Here is a 20,912-nt window from a genome sequence, read left to right as displayed (position 1 = left end):
AATCCCAGCTGAGGTTACCCCTGGACAAGCCTGATCCCAGAGTGGATCCCAGCTTGATAAACCCTAACTTTTATTTATAAAAACAAAAAAACTGCGGATGCTGGAAATCCAAAACAAAAACAAAAACAGAATTACCTGGAAAAACTCAGCAGGTCTGGCAGCATCGGCGGAGAAGAAAAGAGTTGACGTTTCGAGTCCTCATGACCCTTCGACAGTTCTGTCGAAGGGTCATGAGGACTCGAAACGTCAACTCTTTTCTTCTTCGCCGATGCTGCCAGACCTGCTGAGTTTTTCCAGGTAATTCTGTTTTTGTTTTTGTCCTAACTTTTATTTGTTTGTTTAGATACATGGAGAATGGTCACTGAACAGAGTCACTGGAGTCAGCAAATGACCTTTTAACAAAAGAATAAAACATTTATTTAACAAGAAATGATGAACCATTTTACAATACTCCTTCACCCACAACTATACATCTACAGATTATATACAGATTTGTAAGAATCACACAAGTTACAAAAACTATCCTATACTTTAATGTTCACAGTAAGTATTCAGTCCATGTAAACCTATGGCACCCTGTGGTCAGACACACCACACACTCTGAAACCAAGTGACAGATGCCACCTCATCCAGATGCTATGGATCTGTTATCAGCTCCCCCCAGACGCTTGTCACACTGTGGGCCAACCAGTCTCACTGAATTCCATCCTTCACACGAGGGTTTCCAATCTCCACTCTCCAAGATCTCACCTTGGAATTTTCTCCCAAACCGACGCTTTGTCTCTGACGCCTTCTGCAAGGGTTCACCTCCAGGGTTTTGAACTCTCCTTCCAATGTTCCTCTCCCCTGGGTCACCACGTGCATTCAAGCTGTCTTCCATGCACAGTCTCTCACCGAATCAGCCATCAACAGTATCACTGCTCTACGTGCCCATAGCAAAGAGATACAGACCTTCAGTTGTCTCTTTGGACCTTCTTGCCTCTTGCAAGCTGTTCTCACTTTCTGCAGCTTTTGTCTCATTAAATCTGAAGCTTGGCGCCTTTCTGCCCCTCATTCAACTTCACTTAACTGGACTTTTTCCAGATACCTGTCCTTCCTTTGACTAGAAGGTCTGCTTGGGAATTTCTTCCGCTCCTCTGGATTTTTGGGGCTTTTCTGTCCCTTCCAGGTTGCTTCCCTGGCAGCTATCTTCAAAACCAGCTGAACACCAACAGCTTCCAAAACAAGCTGCTGTTTCCACTTTTTAGGTGTGTGTCTGTGGGAGGGACCTGCCTCTCTGGATCCCTGTTGCTAGGCAACAGCCCAATTCTTCTTCTCGTTTGCTTAACTTAGCTCATGGTCATAAAACTCACATTAGAAATGCCAGCCTCTTTTAAATTGAAACTAAAACTCAATTTGACTTTTCTTAACACACAGATACAGAAATACAACTTAAACTTTAAAGCTAAAACTCAGTTTAAGTAAGTTATATTGGTATTTGCAGGCGATAGGAATGAGTTTTAGTTTTAAAGTTTAAGTTTGATTTGTATCTCTATTTCTTAACTATACAGGCAGAGGCTCTGATCTAAAGTTGTTGAATTCAATGTGAATTTGATTCTTATGGCTTGTGCTCTCTGTCCAAGTGGTACAGTCTCTAGCCTATCTGTGCATTCAGATTCTAGGTACCTAAGTCATGCTTCCTCTGTCTTTTCACCAGCAAAATATTGTGGTAAAATTTACAGGACCATGGGGATAGAACAGGGGCCTGAGACTAATTAGGTAGCATGTTGGACTGAATGGCCTCCTTATTTTCTGTGTGATACTGTAAGGCAATGATCCAATCCAGTATCCATGTTGTGTTAATCCACTGTTTCTTTGAGTGAGAAAGGAGGCTGAGGGGATTGGTGATGGGACCCTTGCAATGGAGAGGGTGATGAAGACAGAGGGAGGGCACAGACAGAGTCTGTATGTCTGGAGCTTAGAAATTTAAAAAAAAAGATTGGTCCCATCTTCCAGGCGTGTTACTGATCTTCAGTTAAGTGGGAAGACAACAGAAGAGGAAATGTAGCTTCAGACTAGAGAGTGGAAGAGGAATAACTGTTCCTGGAGGTTTAACCATTTACTGATTGGGATAGAGGGGGAGTAAATGGAATGAAGGGAATGGAATCCCTGCAGTGTGTATGGACGCGCTCCTCAGGCTGGGTGTTAGCTGGTAGATGGGGCTGAGGTGTAGCTGGATCTGGTGCTCCTGAACAATGAAATAGATGAGCTAACTGTGGGTGGGGACCTTGGGAATGGTGACCAGAATGTCATGAGGTTTAAATACAGAGCTGCACAACAGACTTGTGAGCACAGTTATTGCTCATGGAATAAAAGGGACAGTAGCAACATGGATATGGACCAAGTGGCAGGAAATGGAGAGCAGTGGTTAATGGATGCATTTCAGACTGGAGGAAGGTTTGGAGTTCCCCAGGGTTCGGTATTGGAACCTTACTTTTCTTGATATATATTAATGACCAAGACCTTGGTGTACAGGGGATAATTTCAAAGTTTGCGGATGATAGAATATTGGGAAGCATTGTAAACTGGGGAGGATCGTGTGGAACTTCAAAAGGATGTAGACAAGATGCTGGAGTGGGCAGACGGGTGGCAGATGAAGTTCAATGTGGAGAAATGTGAAGTGGTGCATTTTGGTAGGAAGAACATGGAGAGACAATATAAAATAAGAGGCACAACTCTAAAGGAGGTGCAGGAGCAGAGGGACCTGGGTGTATATGTGAATAAATCATTGAAGGTGGCAGGACAGGTTGAGAGAGCAGTTAATAAAATATACAGTACCCTGGGCTTTATTAATAGGGGCATAGAGTACGAGCAAGGAGGTTATGTTGAATTTGTATGAGTCACGAGTTTGGCCTCAGCTGAAGTATTGCGTTCAGTTCTGGACCCTGCACTTTAGGAAGGATGTGAAGGCATTGGAGAGAGTGCAGAAAAGATCCATGAGAATGGTTCCAGGGATGAAGAACTTCAGTTATGATGGTAGATTGGTGAAGTTGGACTGTTCTCCTTGCAGAAGAGAAGACTGAGTGAAGATTTGATCAGAGTATTCATGGTGTAGGGGGTAACATATTAGCATGGATAGAAGGTTGGCTGGCTGGCAGAAAGTGGAGATGCTGATGACCAAAGCTCCCCCTGGTGGCTGATGGCCAGGTTGCGCATGCTCATCAAGAAAGCAAAAAGTTTCAGTCTCTTGTAGGCTGTTCGAAATAAAAACAGTCAAGATAAGAGACAATCCCTTAAAATATATGAAGTTGGTCACCCTAAATGCTGTACTGTGGGAGCTCTGCATTGTCGGAGGTGCTATCTTCGGATGAGACATTAAACTGAGACTCCCTTGATTGGTTGTGAGAGATCCCACAGAACAATCCTGAAGAACAGCGGTCTACTTCTCCCACATGTCCTGGTCAATATTTATCCTTTAATCAACATCACCAAAACAGATTGTTTGGTCGTTAGCATATTTCTGTTTGTGAGAGCTTGCTGTGTGCAACTTGATTGCCACTGCAATGATGACTACACTTCAAAAAGTACCTCACTGGCCGTAAAGCACTTTGAGGCGCTACATAAATGCAATAATTTCTCTTTTTTTGCAAACACTCAGGTCAAGCTGTGGCTGTGTTGAGGGAAAGCTGCTGACTCAGATGAGAGTGTTATCACTGAGCTAATACTAAATGTGCAAAATGAAATGGTTATATACAATTCTAGATGATGAAAGCTATAATAAAACCTTGTACTTGTTCAGTGAGAGGAAACTTTTTCTTTTACTATCTCCCCAGCGGTGCCATTCCAAGTGCATCTCTGAGCATGCTTTCTACCGACTGGTGCAGTCTTTTGCAGTTGTTCTGTTTGAGTGAGTATTGCTTTTACATTTTTTGAGCAGACCATAAAAATTCTCTTCCTGTATGCCAGAACTTTAGTCTCTAACCAAAAATGTAGTCATATTTTAAATAAGATATGAGACTGCAGGGGGAGGCGGTGTCGCTGGGCTAGTGATTCAGAGACCCAGGGTAATACTCTGGGGACCCGAGTTTGAATCCCAGCAGATGGTGGAATTTGAATTTGATGAAAATCTGGAATTAAAAGTCAAATGATGTCCTTTAGGGAAGGAAATCTGACATCTTTACCTGGTCTGGCCTACATGTGACTCCAGACCCACAGCAATGTGGCTGACTCTGAAATGCCCTCTGAAGTTGTAACAAACCGCTACAAAGTCACAAAAAATGCATTGACCCAGGCACCGGAAACAACAATGACAATCTCAGCCCTGTCAATCCTGCAAAGTCCTCCTGGGGGCTAGTGCTGGAGAGCTGTCTCACAGACTAGTCAAGCAACAGCCTGACATAGTCATCTTCAAGAAATCGTATCTTACAGATAATGTCCATCACCATTCCTGGATGTGACCTGTCCCACCGGCAGAACAGGCCCAGCAGAGGTGGCGGCACAGTGCAGGGAGGGAGTTGCCCTGGATGTCCTGACCATCGACTCCGGACCCCATGAAGTCTCATTGGCAAGGACACCACCTGCTGAGACAATATGGTGTTGTAGCTGGACTCAATAATCCAGACACGCAGGGTCATGCTGCCACGGCCGATGGTGGAATTTGAATTCAGTAAAAATCTGGAATTAAAAGCCTGATGATGACCATGGGACGACTGTTGATTATTGTAAAAACCCACCTGGTTCACTAATGCCCTTTAGGGAAGGAAATCTGCTGTCCTTACCTGGTCTGGCCTACATGTGACTCCAGACCCACAGCAATGTGGTTGACTCTGAAATGCCCTCTGAACAAGAGCAATTAAGGATGGGCAATAAATGCTGGCCTAGCCAGTGACGCCCACATCTCATGAATGAATTTTAAAAAAAGATTACCACATACCACCCTCCCTCAGCTAATGAATCAGTGCTCCTCCATGTTGAACATCATTTGGAGGAAGCGCTGAAGGTGTCAAGGGCTCAGAATGTACTCTGGGTGGGGGACTTCAATATCCATCACCAAGAGTGGCTCGGTAGCACCACTACAGACCGAGCTGGTTGAGTCCTAAAGGACATAGTTGCTAGACTGGGTCTGCGGCAGGTAGTGAGGGAACCAACAAGGAGGAAAAACATACTTGACCTCATCCTTACCAACCTGCCTGCTGCAGATGGACCTGTCCATGACAGTATCGGGAGGAATGACCACCGCACAGTCCTTGTGGAGATGAACTCCCACTTTCATATTGAGGATACACTCCATCATGTTGTGTGGCACTACCACCGTGCTAAATGGGATAGATTTCGAACAGATCTAGCAACTCAAGACTGGGCATCCATGAGGTGCTGTGGGCCATCAGCAGCAGCAGAATTGTACTCAACCACAATCTGTAACCTCATGGCCTGGCATATCCCTCACTCTACCATTACCATCAATCCAGGGGATCAACCCTGGTTCAATGAAGAGTGCTGGAGGACATGCCAGGAACAGCACCAGGCATACATAAAAATGAGGTGTCAATCTGGTGAAGCTATAACACAGGACTACTTGCATGTCAAACAGCATAAGTAGCAAGTGATAGACAGAGCTAAGCGATCCCACAACCAATGGATCAGATCTAAGCTCTGTAGTCCTGCCACATCCAGTCATGAATGGTGGTGGACAATTAAACAACTCAGTGGAGGAGAAGGCTCCACAAATATCCCCATCCTCAATGATGGAGGAGCCCAGCACATCAGTGGAAAAGATAAGGCTGAAGCATTTGCTACAATCCTCAACCAGAAATACCGAGTGGATGATCCATCTCAGCCTCCTCCGGAGGTCCCCAGCATCACAGATGCCAGTCTTCAGCCAATTCGATTCACTCCACGTGATATCAAGAAACAGCTGAAGGCACTTGATACTGCAAAGGCTATCGGCCCTGACAATATTCCGGCAATATACTGAAGACTTGTGCTCCAGAACTTGCCACACCCCTAGCCAAGCTGTTCCAGTACAGCTACAACATTGGAATCTACCCGGCTATGTGGAAAATTGCCCAGGTGTGTCCTGTACGGAAAAAGCAGGACAAATCCAACCCAGCCAATTTCCACCCCATCAGTCTACTCTAAATCACAAACCAAAACAAAAATAAAAATACCTGGAAAAACTCGGCAGGTCTGACAGCAGCTGCAGAGAGGAACACAGTTAATGTTTCGAGTCCGTATGACTCTTCAACAGAACAATTCCAGGTATTTTTATTTTTGTTTTTGTTTTGGATTTCCAGCATCCTCAGTTTTTTGCTTTTATTTTAGTCTACTCTCGATCATCAGTAATGGAAGGGGTCATCAACAGTGCTATCAAGCAGCACTTGGTTAGCAATAACCTGCTCACTGATGCCCAGTTTGGGTTCTGCCAGGGCCACTTATTCCTGACCTCATTACAGCCTTGGTTCAAATATGGACAAAAGAGGTGAACTCCCGAGGTGAGGTGAGAGTGACTGCCCTTGACATCAAGGCAGCATTTGACCAAGTGTGGCATCAAGGAGCCCTAGCAAAACTGGAGTCAGTAGGAATCAGGGGGAAAACTCTCCACTGGTTGGAGTCATACCTAGCACAAAGGAAGATGGTTGTGGCTGTTGGAGGTCAGTCATCTCAGCTCCAGGACATCACTGCAGGAGTTCCTCAGGGTAGTGTCCTCGGCCCAACCATCTTCAGCTGCTTCATCAATGAACATCCTTCCATTATAAGGTCAGAAGTGGAGATGTTCGCTGATGATTACACAGTGTTTAGCATCATTCATGACTCTTCAGATACTGAAGCAATCCATGTCCAAATGTAGCAAGACATGGACAATATCCAGGTTTAGGGTGACAAGTGTCAAGTAACATACGTGCCACACAAGTGACAGGCAATGGCCATCTCCAAGAGGCGAGAATCTTAATGTTCAACAGCATTACCATCACCGAATCTCCCACGTTGAACATCCTGGGGGTTACCATTGACCAGAACCAGAAACTGAACTGGGCTAGCCACATAAATACTGTGGCTACAAGAGCAGGTCAGAGGCTGGGAATCGTGCGATGAGTAACTCACCTCCTGACTCCCCAAAACCTGTCCACGATCTACAATGCACAAGTCAGGAGTGTGATGTAATACCCCCCACTTGCCTGGATGAGTGCAGCTCCCACAACACTCAAGAAGCTTGACACTATCCAGGACACAGCAGCCCGCTTGATTGGCACCACATCCACAAATATTCACTCCCTCTACCACTGACGCACAGTAGCAGCAGTGTGTACCATCTACAAGATGCACTGCAGAAACTCACCAAGGCTCCTTCGATAGCAACTTTCAAACCCACGACCACTACCATTTAAAAGGGCAAGGGCAGCAGATAGATGGGAACACCACCAGCTAGAGGTTCCCCTCCAAGTCACTCGCCATCCTTGGAAATATATCGCCGTTCCTTCACTGTCGCTGGATCAAAACCCTTCCTAACAGCACTGTGGGTGTACCTACACCACATGGACTGCAGCGGTTCAAGAAGGCAGCTCACCACCACCTTCTCAAGGGCAGCTAGGGATGGGCAATAAATGCTGACCCAGCCAGCAAAGCCTACATCCTGCGAATGAGTAAGAAAAATATATTGAGTGACTCCAGCAATTCTACCAGGTTCAAGAATGCCACTTGCAGGTTGTCTGTATTCTGCAGTTGCACAAGTTCTTGTGACTCGCCACTTAGAGTTTCTGAGAATTAAAGTTTGAAACAGTCCTTTTTACAATGAGTAAATACATGGCCTCCTATGACACCTAGCTGCAAAGGCCAGTAAGGTCTCAAGTTTGATCCCTGGCCAGTGTTAAGAGCCCAACGATGGGCCTCAGTGCCCCTGGATTGGGAAAGGGTAAGCTCAACCTGATCTGTACCCAATTACTCAATTACTGACAATTTACTCTCACTGGACAGTAGCTGTCAGGTGATGTCCTGCCCATAAAATCTTTACAGCAAAGTAATGCACATTGCCTTTCTATTTAACCAGCTGACTCCTACCTTGGTTACTGTGTAAGATGGGTGAGACGGGGTAGTGATCCTGCTCCATGGGGGCTGGGCACTTGGAGAGGGGCCAGGGAGTTAATTATACTCTGTTGACCTGCCACTGCTGCAATTGTGCTACAGAGTCAGGAGCTCCAGTAGGATTATAACTGGCCTGGTGGACTTTTGTGTGGGTGCATCAGATCTCTTGTGAGCATGGAAATGGTACAGTTGATTACTGGATACAGTCTGCGTAAAGTTTGGGGAGTGATTGATGCTGATAGAATCATAGCACAGAGGGAGGCCATTGAGCTCATCATGTCCATGCCAGCTCTCTAAGAGCAACTTAGCTACTCCCTCTTCCCCCAGAGCTCAATTCCCTTTCGAAGACCTCAAATGAACCTGCCTTTGCCTCTTAGGCAATGCAATCCAGATCCTAACCATTCGCTCACAAAAAGGTTTTTTTTAATATTGTCTCTGGCTCTTTTGCTAGTCACTTTAGATTTGTGCCCTCAGTTCTTGACTCTTCCACCAATGGGAACAGTTTCTCCCCACTTACTCTATTTAGACTCCTCATGAAATTGAACGCCTTTATCAAATCTTTCAATTTTCTCCAAAGAGAACAGTCACTACTTCTCCAACCTAGCAACGTAACTAAGTCTCTCATCCCTGGAACCGTTCTCATGAATCTTTTCTGCACCCTCTCTAATGTCTTCACATCCTTTCTAAAGCATGGCGCCCAGAACTGGACATGATGATCCACTGGGCCTGAGTCAGTGTTTCATACATCGTCGTCATGTGTGGCCTGCCCAAAGCCTGGTCCTTGGCTCATAGTCGTCTTCCCATGTCTCTCTGTCCTGTGCCAGTCTTTTCATTTGCCAGTAACTTCCTTTAATTTTCATGCTATCCAACATTGATAGTCTCTTTCCTCCTCTTCCTCTTTTTTCCTTGAAATCTTCCCTCCATAATGTCTCTTATTAGTCCTTTCCCTTTTAACGATGTCTCCTACCCAGCCTCTCTGTCTTTTCCCAGTTACATTCAGCAAATGTCTTTCTATGTTCTCTCTCCACAGCACTTCATCATTTGTTAATTTTTCTGTCCAGCTGATCCTTTCCATTCTCCACCAAACCTACATTTCAAAGCTATTTAGCAAGTTGATTTCCTCTTTCCATAAGGCTCAAGTCTCACATCTATAAAAAAAACAAAAGTCACATCTTGTTTGTTCAGCTTTCCAGTTAGCAACTGGCTCCTCTTACCAAATACGCCCTTTCACCTTGCCCTCCTCGTTCTTATTTCATTGTTGCGTCTTCCATCTGCAGATATTTTGCTTCCTCAATACTTAAATTCTGGCACCCATGTTTTGTGAAGTTGTGAATATTTTATGTTTATATAGGATTTATAAATATTTTATATTGTACTGGCTCTGATTGGTGCTGTTGTTACAGGTGCTACCAAATGGATGACTTTGGTCCTGCCAAGAATCTAATGACCATGTGCTTCACCTTCTATTATGTGGGTGAGTGAAACCAGCACCAAAGCCAGTGTTCCTGCTGGATTGCACTGATGTCACTGATGCGTGGCATGGTTTTAAGGAAGCGGCTTTCTGCCTGTTCAGACAGAACACGGTTTGTGGTAGGGGTGACAGGACAGTTTGGGAGGGCTGGTTGAGGAGCTGCACTCACAATGTGTTAAATCTTTCCTGTTAATTTATTGCTGGTGGAAACGAAAGTAGACCTTTCTACACTGTTTGGATGGAATGATTAGTGCACAGTTGTTTTCAGACTGGAGGGAAGTGCACAGTTGTGTCCCCCTGGAGTGGGAAGACTGGTCTTTTTGATATACTTTAATGACCCAAACTTGGGTATACAGGGCATCATTTCAAATGATGAACCAAAACTCACAACTACAATGAACCAGATAGTAACAGACTTCAGGAGAGCACAGTTGAATTGGTGAAATTGGAGGACCCAAGGCAGATGAAATTTAATGTGGAGAAGTGTGTGAAGTGGTTCATTTTGGTAGGTGGAATGAGGGGAGGCTCTGAAGGAGGGTCATACGGACGCAAACATTAACTTTGTTTCTCTCTCCACAGAAGCTGCCAGACCTGCTGTGTTTTTCCAGCATTTTCTGTTTTTATTTCAGAATTCCAGCATCCACAGGATTTTGCTATCATAAAATCAGCAGTTTTCAAAGGGGTGCAGGAACGGACACATGGTGGGAGGGGGATTGGTATCTGTACACAAATCTTTGAAGGTTGCAGGACAAGTTGAGGAAGCTGTTAAAAAGTTATATGGGATCCTCGGCTTAAAAAATGTCATAGATCACAAAAAAAAAGGAACGTGTGCTAAAGCTTTATTCCACACTGGACAATACTCCCCGCTAGAGTATTGGATCCAATTCTGGACACCACACTTTAGGGAGGATGTCAAGGCCTTGGAGAGAGTGCAGAATATATTTATTAGAATGATTCATTGAGCTTCAGTGATACGGAGAGACTGGTGAAGCTGGGATTGTTGTCCTTCGAGAGAGAAGGTTAAGGAGAAATCTGATAGAAGGGTTCAAAACCTTTCATGATTTTGAACCAAGAGTAAATGAGGAAAAATTGTTTGCAAGTAACCAGAGCGCACAGATTCTGGAGAAGGGAGATGAGAATTATTTTACACAGTCAGTCGTTGTGATCTGGAATGTGCTGCCTGAAAGGACGGCAGAAGCAGACTCTGTATTAACTTTCAAAAGGGAATTGGATAAATACTTCAAAATGCAAAATGCACAGGTCTCTAGGGAAAAAGTAAAGCAGTGGGGACTAATTGAATAGCAAGAGCTAGTACAAGCATGAAAGGCTGAATGGCCTCGTTCTCTTCTGTACCATTATATGATTCACTCTTTATTCAACTGTGAGCCGCCCCTCCCCCCAAAAGTTCGCCAATGTCACCACCACCGCTATCATCATCATCAGCTTCACTGTAACTGTAACAGTCAGTTTAAGGCCAGGCCATGAGCCCTGGTGATGTGTTTAGGGCTTACACACATTGCCGTTTCATTGACTTGTTCTGTACATCAAAGGCCCCCACTCTCCCTTCTGCTCCCCATCCCCTCAGCCCAGAGGGTGACTAGGTTATTGAGCCTCCCATTCAGCACTGACCAAGCACAGGTCATGCTGTCTGCTGTCACTATGGTTGCACCTGACCTGACACCATCATACAACAATGACAGACGGAGGAAGATGCCCCCAGCCCAGCTCCTCTCATTACAGATACTAGGAGTCTCTTCAGAGTGTCAAAAAAAAATGAAAGCCCAGCCAGTAAGTGGGAAAATGTGGAAAGTTCCTCTCCAAGGTGGTTCAGGAGCTCCCTCTGACCCCGATAATGTTGTACAACCATTGTCTCCTGTACAAGGTGATCTCTCTGCCAGCCAGAAACAGGTCTGGTTCAAATTTGAAGGCCTTCAGCCAATCAGTGTCCACCACACATGACGGCAGACTGTTCCAGATCCCACACATGGCGACAGACTGTTCCAGATCCCACACATGGCGACAGACTGTTCCAGATCCCACACATGGCGACAGACTGTTCCAGATCCCACACATGGTGGCAGACTGTTCCAGATCCCACACATGGCGACAGACTGTTCCAGATCCCACACATGGTGGCAGGCTGTTCCAGATCCCACACATGGTGGCAGGCTGTTCCAGATCCCACACATGGTGGCAGACTGTTCCAGATCCCACATATGGCAGCAGACTGTTCCAGATCCCACACATGGCAGACTGTTCCAGATCCCACACATGGCGACAGACTGTTCCAGATCCCACACATGGCAGCAGACTGTTCCACATCCCACACATGGCAGCAGACTGTTCCAGATCCCACACATGGCGGCAGACTGTTCCAGATCCCACACATGGCAGCAGACTGTTCCAGATCCCACACATGGCAGCAGACTGTTCCAGATCCCACACATGGTGGCAGGCTGTTCCAGATCCCACACATGGCGGCAGGCTGTTCCAGATCCCACACATGGTGGCAGACTGTTCCAGATCCCACACATGGTGGCAGACTGTTCCAGATCCCACACATGGTGGCAGACTGTTCCAGATCCCACACATGGCAGCAGACTGTTCCAGATCCCACACATGGCGGCAGACTGTTCCAGATCCCACACATGGCGGCAGACTGTTCCAGATCCCACACATGGCAGCAGACTGTTCCAGATCCCACACATGGCAGCAGACTGTTCCAGGTCCCACACATGGCGACACTGTTCCAGATCCCACACATGGCAGCAGACTGTTCCAGATCCCACACATGGCAGCAGACTGTTCCAGATCCCACACATGGTGACAGACTGTTCCAGATCCCACACATGGTGACAGACTGTTCCAGATCCCACACATTGTGACAGACTGTTCCAGATCCCACACATGGTGACAGACTGTTCCAGATCCCACACATGGCGACAGACTGTTCCAGATCCCATACATGGCGACAGACTGTTCCAGATCCCACACATGGCGGCAGACTGTTCCAGATCCCACACATGGCGGCAGACTGTTCCAGATCCCACACATGGCGGCAGACTGTTCCAGATCCCACACATGGCGGCAGACTGTTCCAGATCCCACACATGGCGGCAGACTGTTCCAGATCCCACACATGGCGACAGACTGTTCCAGATCCCACACATGGTGGCAGACTGTTCCAGATCCCACACATGGTGGCAGGCTGTTCCAGATCCCACACATGGTGGCAGGCTGTTCCAGATCCCACACATGGCGGCAGGCTGTTCCAGATCCCACATATGGCAGCAGACTGTTCCAGATCCCACACATGGCAGACTGTTCCAGATCCCACACATGGTGACAGACTGTTCCAGATCCCACACATGGTGGCAGACTGTTCCAGTTCCCACACATGGTGGCAGACTGTTCCAGATCCCACACATGGCGGCAGGCTGTTCCAGATCCCACACATGGCGGCAGGCTGTTCCAGATCCCACATATGGCAGCAGACTGTTCCAGATCCCACACATGGCAGACTGTTCCAGATCCCACACATGGTGACAGACTGTTCCAGATCCCACACATGGTGACAGACTGTTCCAGATCCCACACATGGTGACAGACTGTTCCAGATCCCACACATGGTGACAGACTGTTCCAGATCCCACACATGGTGACAGACTGTTCCAGATCCCACACATGGTGGCAGACTGTTCCAGATCCCACACATGGCGACAGACTGTTCCAGATCCCACACATGGCGACAGACTGTTCCAGATCCCACACATGGCGACAGACTGTTCCAGATCCCACACATGGCGACAGACTGTTCCAGATCCCACACATGGCGACAGACTGTTCCAGATCCCACACATGGCGACAGACTGTTCCAGATCCCACACATGGCGGCAGACTGTTCCAGATCCCACACATGGCGGCAGACTGTTCCAGATCCCACACATGGCGGCAGACTGTTCCAGATCCCACACATGGCGGCAGACTGTTCCAGATCCCACACATGGCGGCAGACTGTTCCAGATCCCACACATGGTGGCAGACTGTTCCAGATCCCACACATGGTGGCAGACTGTTCCAGATCCCACACATGGTGGCAGACTGTTCCAGTTCCCACACATGGTGGCAGACTGTTCCAGATCCCACACATGGTGGCAGACTGTTCCAGATCCCACACATGGTGGCAGACTGTTCCAGATCCCACACATGGTGGCAGACTGTTCCAGATCCCACGATTCTTTGGGAAAAGACCCAGCTCCTGACTCCTAACCTACATCTGGCTGCAAGTGACTTCAGATTGGGTGCCCTGCTACTCCCTAACCCACTCAGTTGAATCAATTGATCCAAACAAATATATCCTACTTGCTTTCTTATCTTATAATCCTCAATCAAATCGCCCCTAAGACTATGCTTCTATAAAGCACAGCAATTACCTGCATCCTACCAGTTCATAGCCAGCAAACCGAAAAGGAAACCTGCTTCTCGCTCACTTGGGGCTACTTAATCTCTAGGGACTTGTTTGTGTGTACAACTAAGGTATCCCATTATAGAAAGGATATCAGAACTGTGAATAAAGCTCCCTCTACACTGTCCCCATCAAACACTCCCAGGACAGGTACAGCACGGGGTTAGATACAGAGTAAAGCTCCCTCTACACTGTCCCCATCAAACACTCCCAGGACAGGTACAGCACGGGGTTAGATACAGAGTAAAGCTCCCTCTACACTGTCCACATCAAACACTCCAGGGCAGGTACAGCACGGGGTTAGATACAGAGTAAATCTCCCTCTACACTGTCCCCATCAAACACTCCAGGACAGGTACAGCACGGGGTTAGATACAGAGTAAATCTCCCTCTACACTGTCCCCATCAAACACTCCCAGGACAGGTACAGCACAGGGTTAGATACAGAGTAAAGCTCCCTCTACACTGTCCCCATCAAACACTCCCAGGACAGGTACAGCACGGGGTTAGATACAGAGTAAAGCTCCCTCTACACTGTCCCCATCAAACATTCCCAGGGCAGAAACAGCACGGGGTTAGATACAGAGTAAACCTCCCTCTACACTGTCCCCATCAAACACTCCCAGGGCAGGTACAGCACGGGGTTAGATACAGAGTAAACCTCCCTCTACACTGTCCCCATCAAACACTCTCAGGACAGGTACAGCACCGGGTTAGATATAGAGTAAAGCTCCCTCTACACTGTCCCCATCAAACACTCCCAGGACAGGTACAGCATGGGGTTAGATACAGAGTAAAGCTCCCTCTACACTGCCCCCATCAAACACCCCCAGGACAGGTACAGCAGCCTTTGCACAATCCCAACAATGTCCTCAATCCTTTCTGTAGCAGGGTTGGATTTTCCTGTTTTGTCCATGAAGTTGCTGTGACCTCATCAGAGAATGGCCATTTAGTGGCTGACTAGGGCAGTTTGAGCTGAACAAAGAGGGTGCAAGACAGGCGATTTTGAAAACTTTCAGCCAGTCGCTGTGTGTGGAAAGTCACTTGTTTTTATATTCTCCAGGAAAATCCTTTCTAAATGTGTCTGATCTGAGGGTGAAAACGGCTGACTCAAGCGTGAAAACAGGCAATCGCTGGCTGGCGGAGAAAAGGGAACTTGCTGCACAACTGCTAAAAAACACCGAAAATATGAAGGGTTTCTTTGGGGGTCTGGAGAGGAAACTGAAGGTGAAAAATGAGTAAGTATTTCTCGACCCTCTGAGGCTTTGTGGAGCAATTTCCCAAATGTGGCCCAAATCCCTTTGGGTACCAGTGCAGTGTGATTGCAACCTGATATAATGTGTTTGGTAACGCAGCGTAAATAATCTGTATTGTAATTGGTATAGAAATTATCATTTTATAACTTGTCTATGAGGCCTTGGATGGTTTGTATTTTGTCAGCCTAGGATATAGATGGACACTGTCTCCTCTGCTGTCTTAAACCTTTGCAGCCTGTATTGTCACCACACCAGCTGTGCTCAGCTATGGGCACTCACTTCTAAGTGAGAAGGTTCTGATTGCAGAGCTGCAGCAATAATCTATGCCAGACTGCTGGTGGCAGTACTGCATTGATACAGGTGCTTTCTTTCAGATAAGAATCTAAACTGACTCTGTCAGTCTCTGCTGCTTACAGAATCTTACTGGATACAAGAAGGGCTAACAGCAGCGCTTTTTCAGGATAATCCATTGTGAGTGGAACTGAGAGAAATGTTTCCAGTATGTGTCGATATTCTGTCCTGTGTTGTTTTGGATTTTCTGTCAGTTGGAGTCTTGCTGTGTGCTTCTCTGGTCTGATTATGTTGGTGAGCTGTAGGGCAGGATATCTGGAATTGGGAGCTGGGCAAGGTTGCTGGCAGCTGAGTGTTTATTTCAATTCTCCTGTGGTAAATGGTGAGAGGTGGGATTTAGGGGCAAAGCCACTAAGTTACTGCACCCCTTGTATTCCAGAGATACGCAAAACCAGACTGGGGAGAAGTCCAAGAAGAGTGGTAAGTGGTTTCCACATGGATTGTCTTTGACTGTAATTCCCGTTCTGGGTTTCAGCTGTTTTACTTTGGGTTCATGGTCTCTGACTCAGGTTGTGTTTTTCCTTTATCAGTCCCTGTTGACTGCACCCACTCGTAGGTAATCGGTGGATGACTTATAAACCATGGAAACAGACTGTGGACAAAGTAGCTGTGATGACGAGGTCCCTACTTTGGGGGTCCAGTGATGATAACTGACTGATCACCCGATATTTAAGGAATTAGAGATACTGAGATTAGGGAAGGATTTAACTGAGAGGTTCAAAATTGTGTAATTTTGTAGAATAAATAAACTGTTTCCAGTGGCAGGAAGGTTGGTAACTGGCAGACACATATTTAAGGTAATTAGGAAAATATCTCAGGCGATTAGTTTTTTTTTATACACAGTGAGTTGCTGTATTCTGGAATGTGTTGTCTGCAAGGGAGGCAGAAACAGATTCAGTAGGAATTTTCAAAAGAGAATTGGATGAATACTTGAAAGGGAAAAATTTGCAGAACTATGGAGAGAGAGCAGATAATGTGGGACTAATTAGATAGCTCGTTCAAAGAGCCAGCACAGGCACAACAGGCCAAATGTCCTCCTCCTGTGGTGTGCCTTATTATGTAAGGGCTGCCTAAGGTGCTGGTTATTGGTACTGACGGTCAATAGATATGAGTTTCTTGCTCCCTGTGTGTATGAGGGCAGAGTCTGAAGGATGGATGAGCAAACTGTCCATGTCACCATGGTACAGGAGGCCATTCAAGTGGGAGGTTGAAAAAGAATTTGGTAGTGGGCACTGTAGTTGGGGGATAGATACTGTTCTTTGCAGCTGCGACTGGAAGGTCTGAAGCTTGTGTGACCTGCCCAGTGTCAAGGTTAATGACATCTCTTCACAGCTGGAGAAGAGCTCGGAGAGTGAGGATCCAGTTTTGTTGTTCACAATGACAGAACCATGAGGTTTTGCTGAGAGAGTTTGAGGAGCTCAGGCCAAAATTGAAATGCAGAATCTCACAGGTAATAATCTCTAGATTAGCAAAACTCAAGTTGATATAGGGACAAATAGATTAGAAGGTTAAATGCGATTCTGAAAAAAATGGTGTAGGAGGGCTTTTGATTCAAGGGGCACTGGCACCAGTACTGGGAAAAGAGGAAGCTGTTCCATTGGGATGGCTTCACTTAATCTGGCTGGGACCAGTAGGGCAGTAGATATCCCTTTATATAATGAAGGGGAAAGGGAGCTTAGGGTTGTGGGAGAATTCGGGAAAGGGTAGGTTCAAAAGCAGTAAGAGAAATGTTGAGGCTGTAGAGCAAGTAGTGATTTGAGTAAAAATCAGCAGAGTGGATCAGAAAGATACAGAGAGCTTGACAAAGATAATGGGATATTAGTGATGAGGGTAAAATCAGGGGAAAATAGGACAAAACTAAAGCTAAAGGCACTATATTTGAATGGGCAAAATACTTGCAACAAAATAGATGAATCAATAGCACAGATAGAAATTAATGGATTTGATCTATTTGCCATTATGGATTTGTGGTTTCATGATACCTGAACTTTGGAAAAGAGAGGCAACATGGAAAAGGAAAACTCTTTTCTTCTCCGCCGATGCTGCCAGACCTGCTGAGTTTTTCCAGGTAATTCTGTTTTTGTTATGGAAAAGGAAGGGTAGCCCTAATAATAAAGAATAGGATAAAGACATTACAGAGAAAAGATCTTAGTTCAGAAAATTAAGTGAAATCTGTTTGAGTGAAGATAAGAAACAACAAAGAACAGAAAACAATAGTGGGGGAAATTTATAGGCAGCATCTAAATCAAGAAATTAGAGGTTCATGTAACGAGTATTACAGATATCATGTGGGACTTTAATCTTATAGATGGGGCAAAACAAACTTGCAGTAATGATGTGGGGGACGAATTCATGAAATGTATTCAGGCTAGCTTTCCAGATCAGTAGCTCAAGGAACAACTAGAAAATAGTATATTTTAGATCTAATCTTGTTTAATTAGACAGGATTAATTAATAACCTCATAGTAAAGGAGCCTGTGGGGAAAGGTGACAGAAATTTATATTGAGTTTGAGAGGATTCAATTAAGTCCAAAACTAGGGTCTTAAATGTGAACAAAGCAAACTACAGAGGTTTGAGAGGCAAAGGTAAATTGGGAAATTATGTAATTTTGCAATGATTTTACATTCTCTTCAGGAATGAAAGCCCCATAGGAAAAGTGGCCCAACTGTGGCAAACTAGAAAAATTAAAGATGGTATTAGATTAAAGAGACACAATATTGTGGCTTAGTGTCAACGTTGTAAATAAAGTAATAACTAAATAACACTGCTATTTTATTATTTAAATATAAGATTTTGTCTATTCATGTCAGACTGACAAATTTTTGGATACTAAGAATCAAGGGATTTGGGGATAGGGTGAGAAGGTGCAGCTGAGGTAGAAGATCAGTTATTTTCTTATTGAATGGTGGAGCAGACTGGAGGGGCTGAATGGCCTACTTTTTCTTATGTTTTCATCAGCATGTTTAATGAAGGTAAAGCAGAATGATGTGTGTGTCTTTTTTACTGCCCTCAGTGAGAATGGAATGTCTGGAGGAGGTGAAAGGGATGAAGATTTACCTGTACACACACCTGAAGCTGCAGCCTATCTGGTAATTTTGCAATCTAATATTTCAGTAAATTCCTGAATTAATAAGTGAGTGCAAGGGTATACTGTGAAACTAAAATCACACAAGGTCAGCACTGAGTCAGTGTTATGTATTCCAATTCCGCTGTAGAGACTTGAGCACAAAATTCATTATGCTGCACTCTCGGAGGGTCAGTACTGAGGGAGTGCTGCACTGTTGGGAGGGGTCAGTACTGAGGGAGTGCTGCACTGTCGGAGGGTCAGTACTGAGGGAGTGCTGCACTGTCAGAGGGTCAGTACTGAGGGAGTGCTGCACTGTCGGGGGGTCAGTACTGAGGGAGTGCTGCACTGTCAGAGGGTCAGTACCGAGGGAGTGCTGCACTGTTGCATGGTCAGTACCGAGGGAGTGCTGCACTGTCGGATGAGACATTAAACTGAGGCTTGTCCAACATGCCAGATTCTGTACCGCAAGCCCCTTTGTGTGAACCTTGGAGTCACTGTTCAAAATGCCAGTAAGGCAGGTAAGTGAAATTGAAGATTTCTGCAAGTGGCTGCTCTTCCAACCACAGGCTGTACCTCTCCTGCGTTTGCTGCTGATAGGCTCACAAGCAGACATGGGAAACTGGCTGTGATTGGAGGAGCAGTGAACACTGGCAGCATGTGGAAAGAAAAGGATAGGATTTCAGTAGTGGGAGAGAGTGGAACCTGAGAAGCTGCCAGTTCCTAGCTCTCCCCCGGATCTGTGCCTGGCTGTCACCCTACCCCACCTCGCTCTCCGAGCTCCCCCCCTCCATTCCCCAAAAGGCTCTCCACCCTCCCCAGCTCTCTTCGCTATCCTTTAACCCAACATTCTTCTCCTCCTTTAACCTACTTAAAGTGCTCATCTTCATCCTGTCCTCCAATTCAGTCTTCCTCCTAAATTACCATCCATTTCTCCCTTCCCTTTGTTGCCATCTATTTCCTTTCCCACCATTATCTCTACATTCACCTTTTCATTATTGTCACTTTCCCATTACCCTTCTATCTATTTTATCCCCTTCTCTCCTTCCAACATCACTCCTAGTATTGAGATTGTAGAGGCTACAGCTGGAGTAATGTGTGCAGTTCTAGTCGCCACATTATAGGCAGGATGTGATTGCATTGGAGGGGGTGCAGAGGAGATTCACCAGGATGTTGCCTGGGATGAAACATTCAAGTTATGAAGAGAGGTTGGATAGACTTGGGTTGTTTTCGTTGGAGCAGAGAAGACTGAGGGGCGACCTGATCGAGGTGTACAAGATTATGAGGGGCATGGACTGGGTGGATAGGGAGCAGCTGTTCCCCTTAGTTGAAGGGTCAGTCACGAGGGGGCATAAGTTCAAGGTGAAGAGCAGGAGGTTTAGGGGGAATGTGAGGAAAAACTTTTTTACCCAGAGGGTGGTGATGGTCTGGAATGCACTGCCTGGGAGGGTGGTGGAGGCGCGTTGCCTCACATCCTTTAAAAAGTACCTGGATGAGCACTTGGCATGTCATAACATTCAAGGCTATGGGCCAAGTGCTGGTAAATGGGATTAGGTAGGTAGGTCAGGTGTTTCTCATGTATTGGTGCAGACTCGATGGGCCGAAGGGCCTCTTCTGTACTGATTCTGTGACTGAAGGCTCCCTCTCTCTGTCTGTTTCTCTCTCTCTCTCACACACACACACACACACACACACACACACACACACACACACACACACACACACACATGCATAAGCAACAGTCTGACCTAGTTATACTCATGGAATCAGATAATGTCCCAGACTCCACCATCACCATCCCTGGGTATGCCCTGTCCCACCGGCAGGACAGACCCAGCAGAGGTGGCGGCACAGTGGTATACAGTCGGAGGGAGTTGCCCTGGGAGTCCTCAACATCGACTCCGGACCCCATGAAATCTCATGGCCTCGGGTCAAACATGGGCAAGAAAACCTCCTGCTGATTACCACCTACTGCCCCTCCGTCAGTTGATGAATCAGTGCTCCTCCATGTTGAAGAGTACTTGGAGGAAGCACTGAGGGTGACAAGGGTGCAGAATGTACTCTGGGTGGGGGACGTCAATGTCCAAGGGTGACTGGGTAGCACCACTGCTGACCGAGCTGGCCGAGTCCAAGCTGTTAGTCTGGGTCCGTGGTGGCTGGTGAGGGAACCAACAAGAGGGACAAACATACTTGACCTCATCCTCACCAATCTAACTGTCACAGGTACATCTGTCCATGACAGTATT

At 46.2% G+C, this 20,912-nt stretch overlaps 2 protein-coding genes across 4 annotated transcripts in view; one reads left to right on the top strand and one right to left on the bottom strand.

Moving 5' to 3' along the window:
* kiaa0513 (KIAA0513 ortholog) overlaps nucleotides 1-20,912 on the top strand; it is a 160,634-nt gene that overhangs the window by 61,380 nt on the left and 78,342 nt on the right. The window contains exons 6-10 of the mRNA XM_041192632.1: nucleotides 3,813-3,886; nucleotides 9,462-9,532; nucleotides 15,058-15,232; nucleotides 15,981-16,021; nucleotides 18,616-18,691. Of these exons, the coding sequence (XP_041048566.1) occupies nucleotides 3,813-3,886; nucleotides 9,462-9,532; nucleotides 15,058-15,232; nucleotides 15,981-16,021; nucleotides 18,616-18,691 (437 nt within the window). The remainder of the gene's footprint in view (nucleotides 1-3,812; nucleotides 3,887-9,461; nucleotides 9,533-15,057; nucleotides 15,233-15,980; nucleotides 16,022-18,615; nucleotides 18,692-20,912) is intronic.
* Nucleotides 1-20,912, bottom strand: part of LOC121280533 (TERF1-interacting nuclear factor 2-like) — a 91,967-nt gene that overhangs the window by 18,722 nt on the left and 52,333 nt on the right. The window contains exon 9 of one of the 3 annotated variants that reach the window (XM_041192624.1): nucleotides 3,076-3,233. The exons of 1 other annotated variant lie outside the window; for it this stretch is intronic. In XM_041192624.1, coding sequence (XP_041048558.1) covers nucleotides 3,219-3,233 — 15 coding nt within the window. In that variant the 3' untranslated portion in view covers nucleotides 3,076-3,218. Of the gene's footprint in view, nucleotides 1-3,075; nucleotides 3,234-7,519; nucleotides 9,207-20,912 lie in introns of those variants that run through there. One more of the 3 variants, XM_041192626.1, reaches the window with a different exon arrangement.

This window comes from Carcharodon carcharias, chromosome 7 (genome assembly GCF_017639515.1).
Source record: "Carcharodon carcharias isolate sCarCar2 chromosome 7, sCarCar2.pri, whole genome shotgun sequence".
Taxonomy (NCBI): Eukaryota; Metazoa; Chordata; class Chondrichthyes; order Lamniformes; family Lamnidae; genus Carcharodon; species Carcharodon carcharias.
This window is presented reverse-complemented; position numbering and strand designations above follow the sequence as displayed.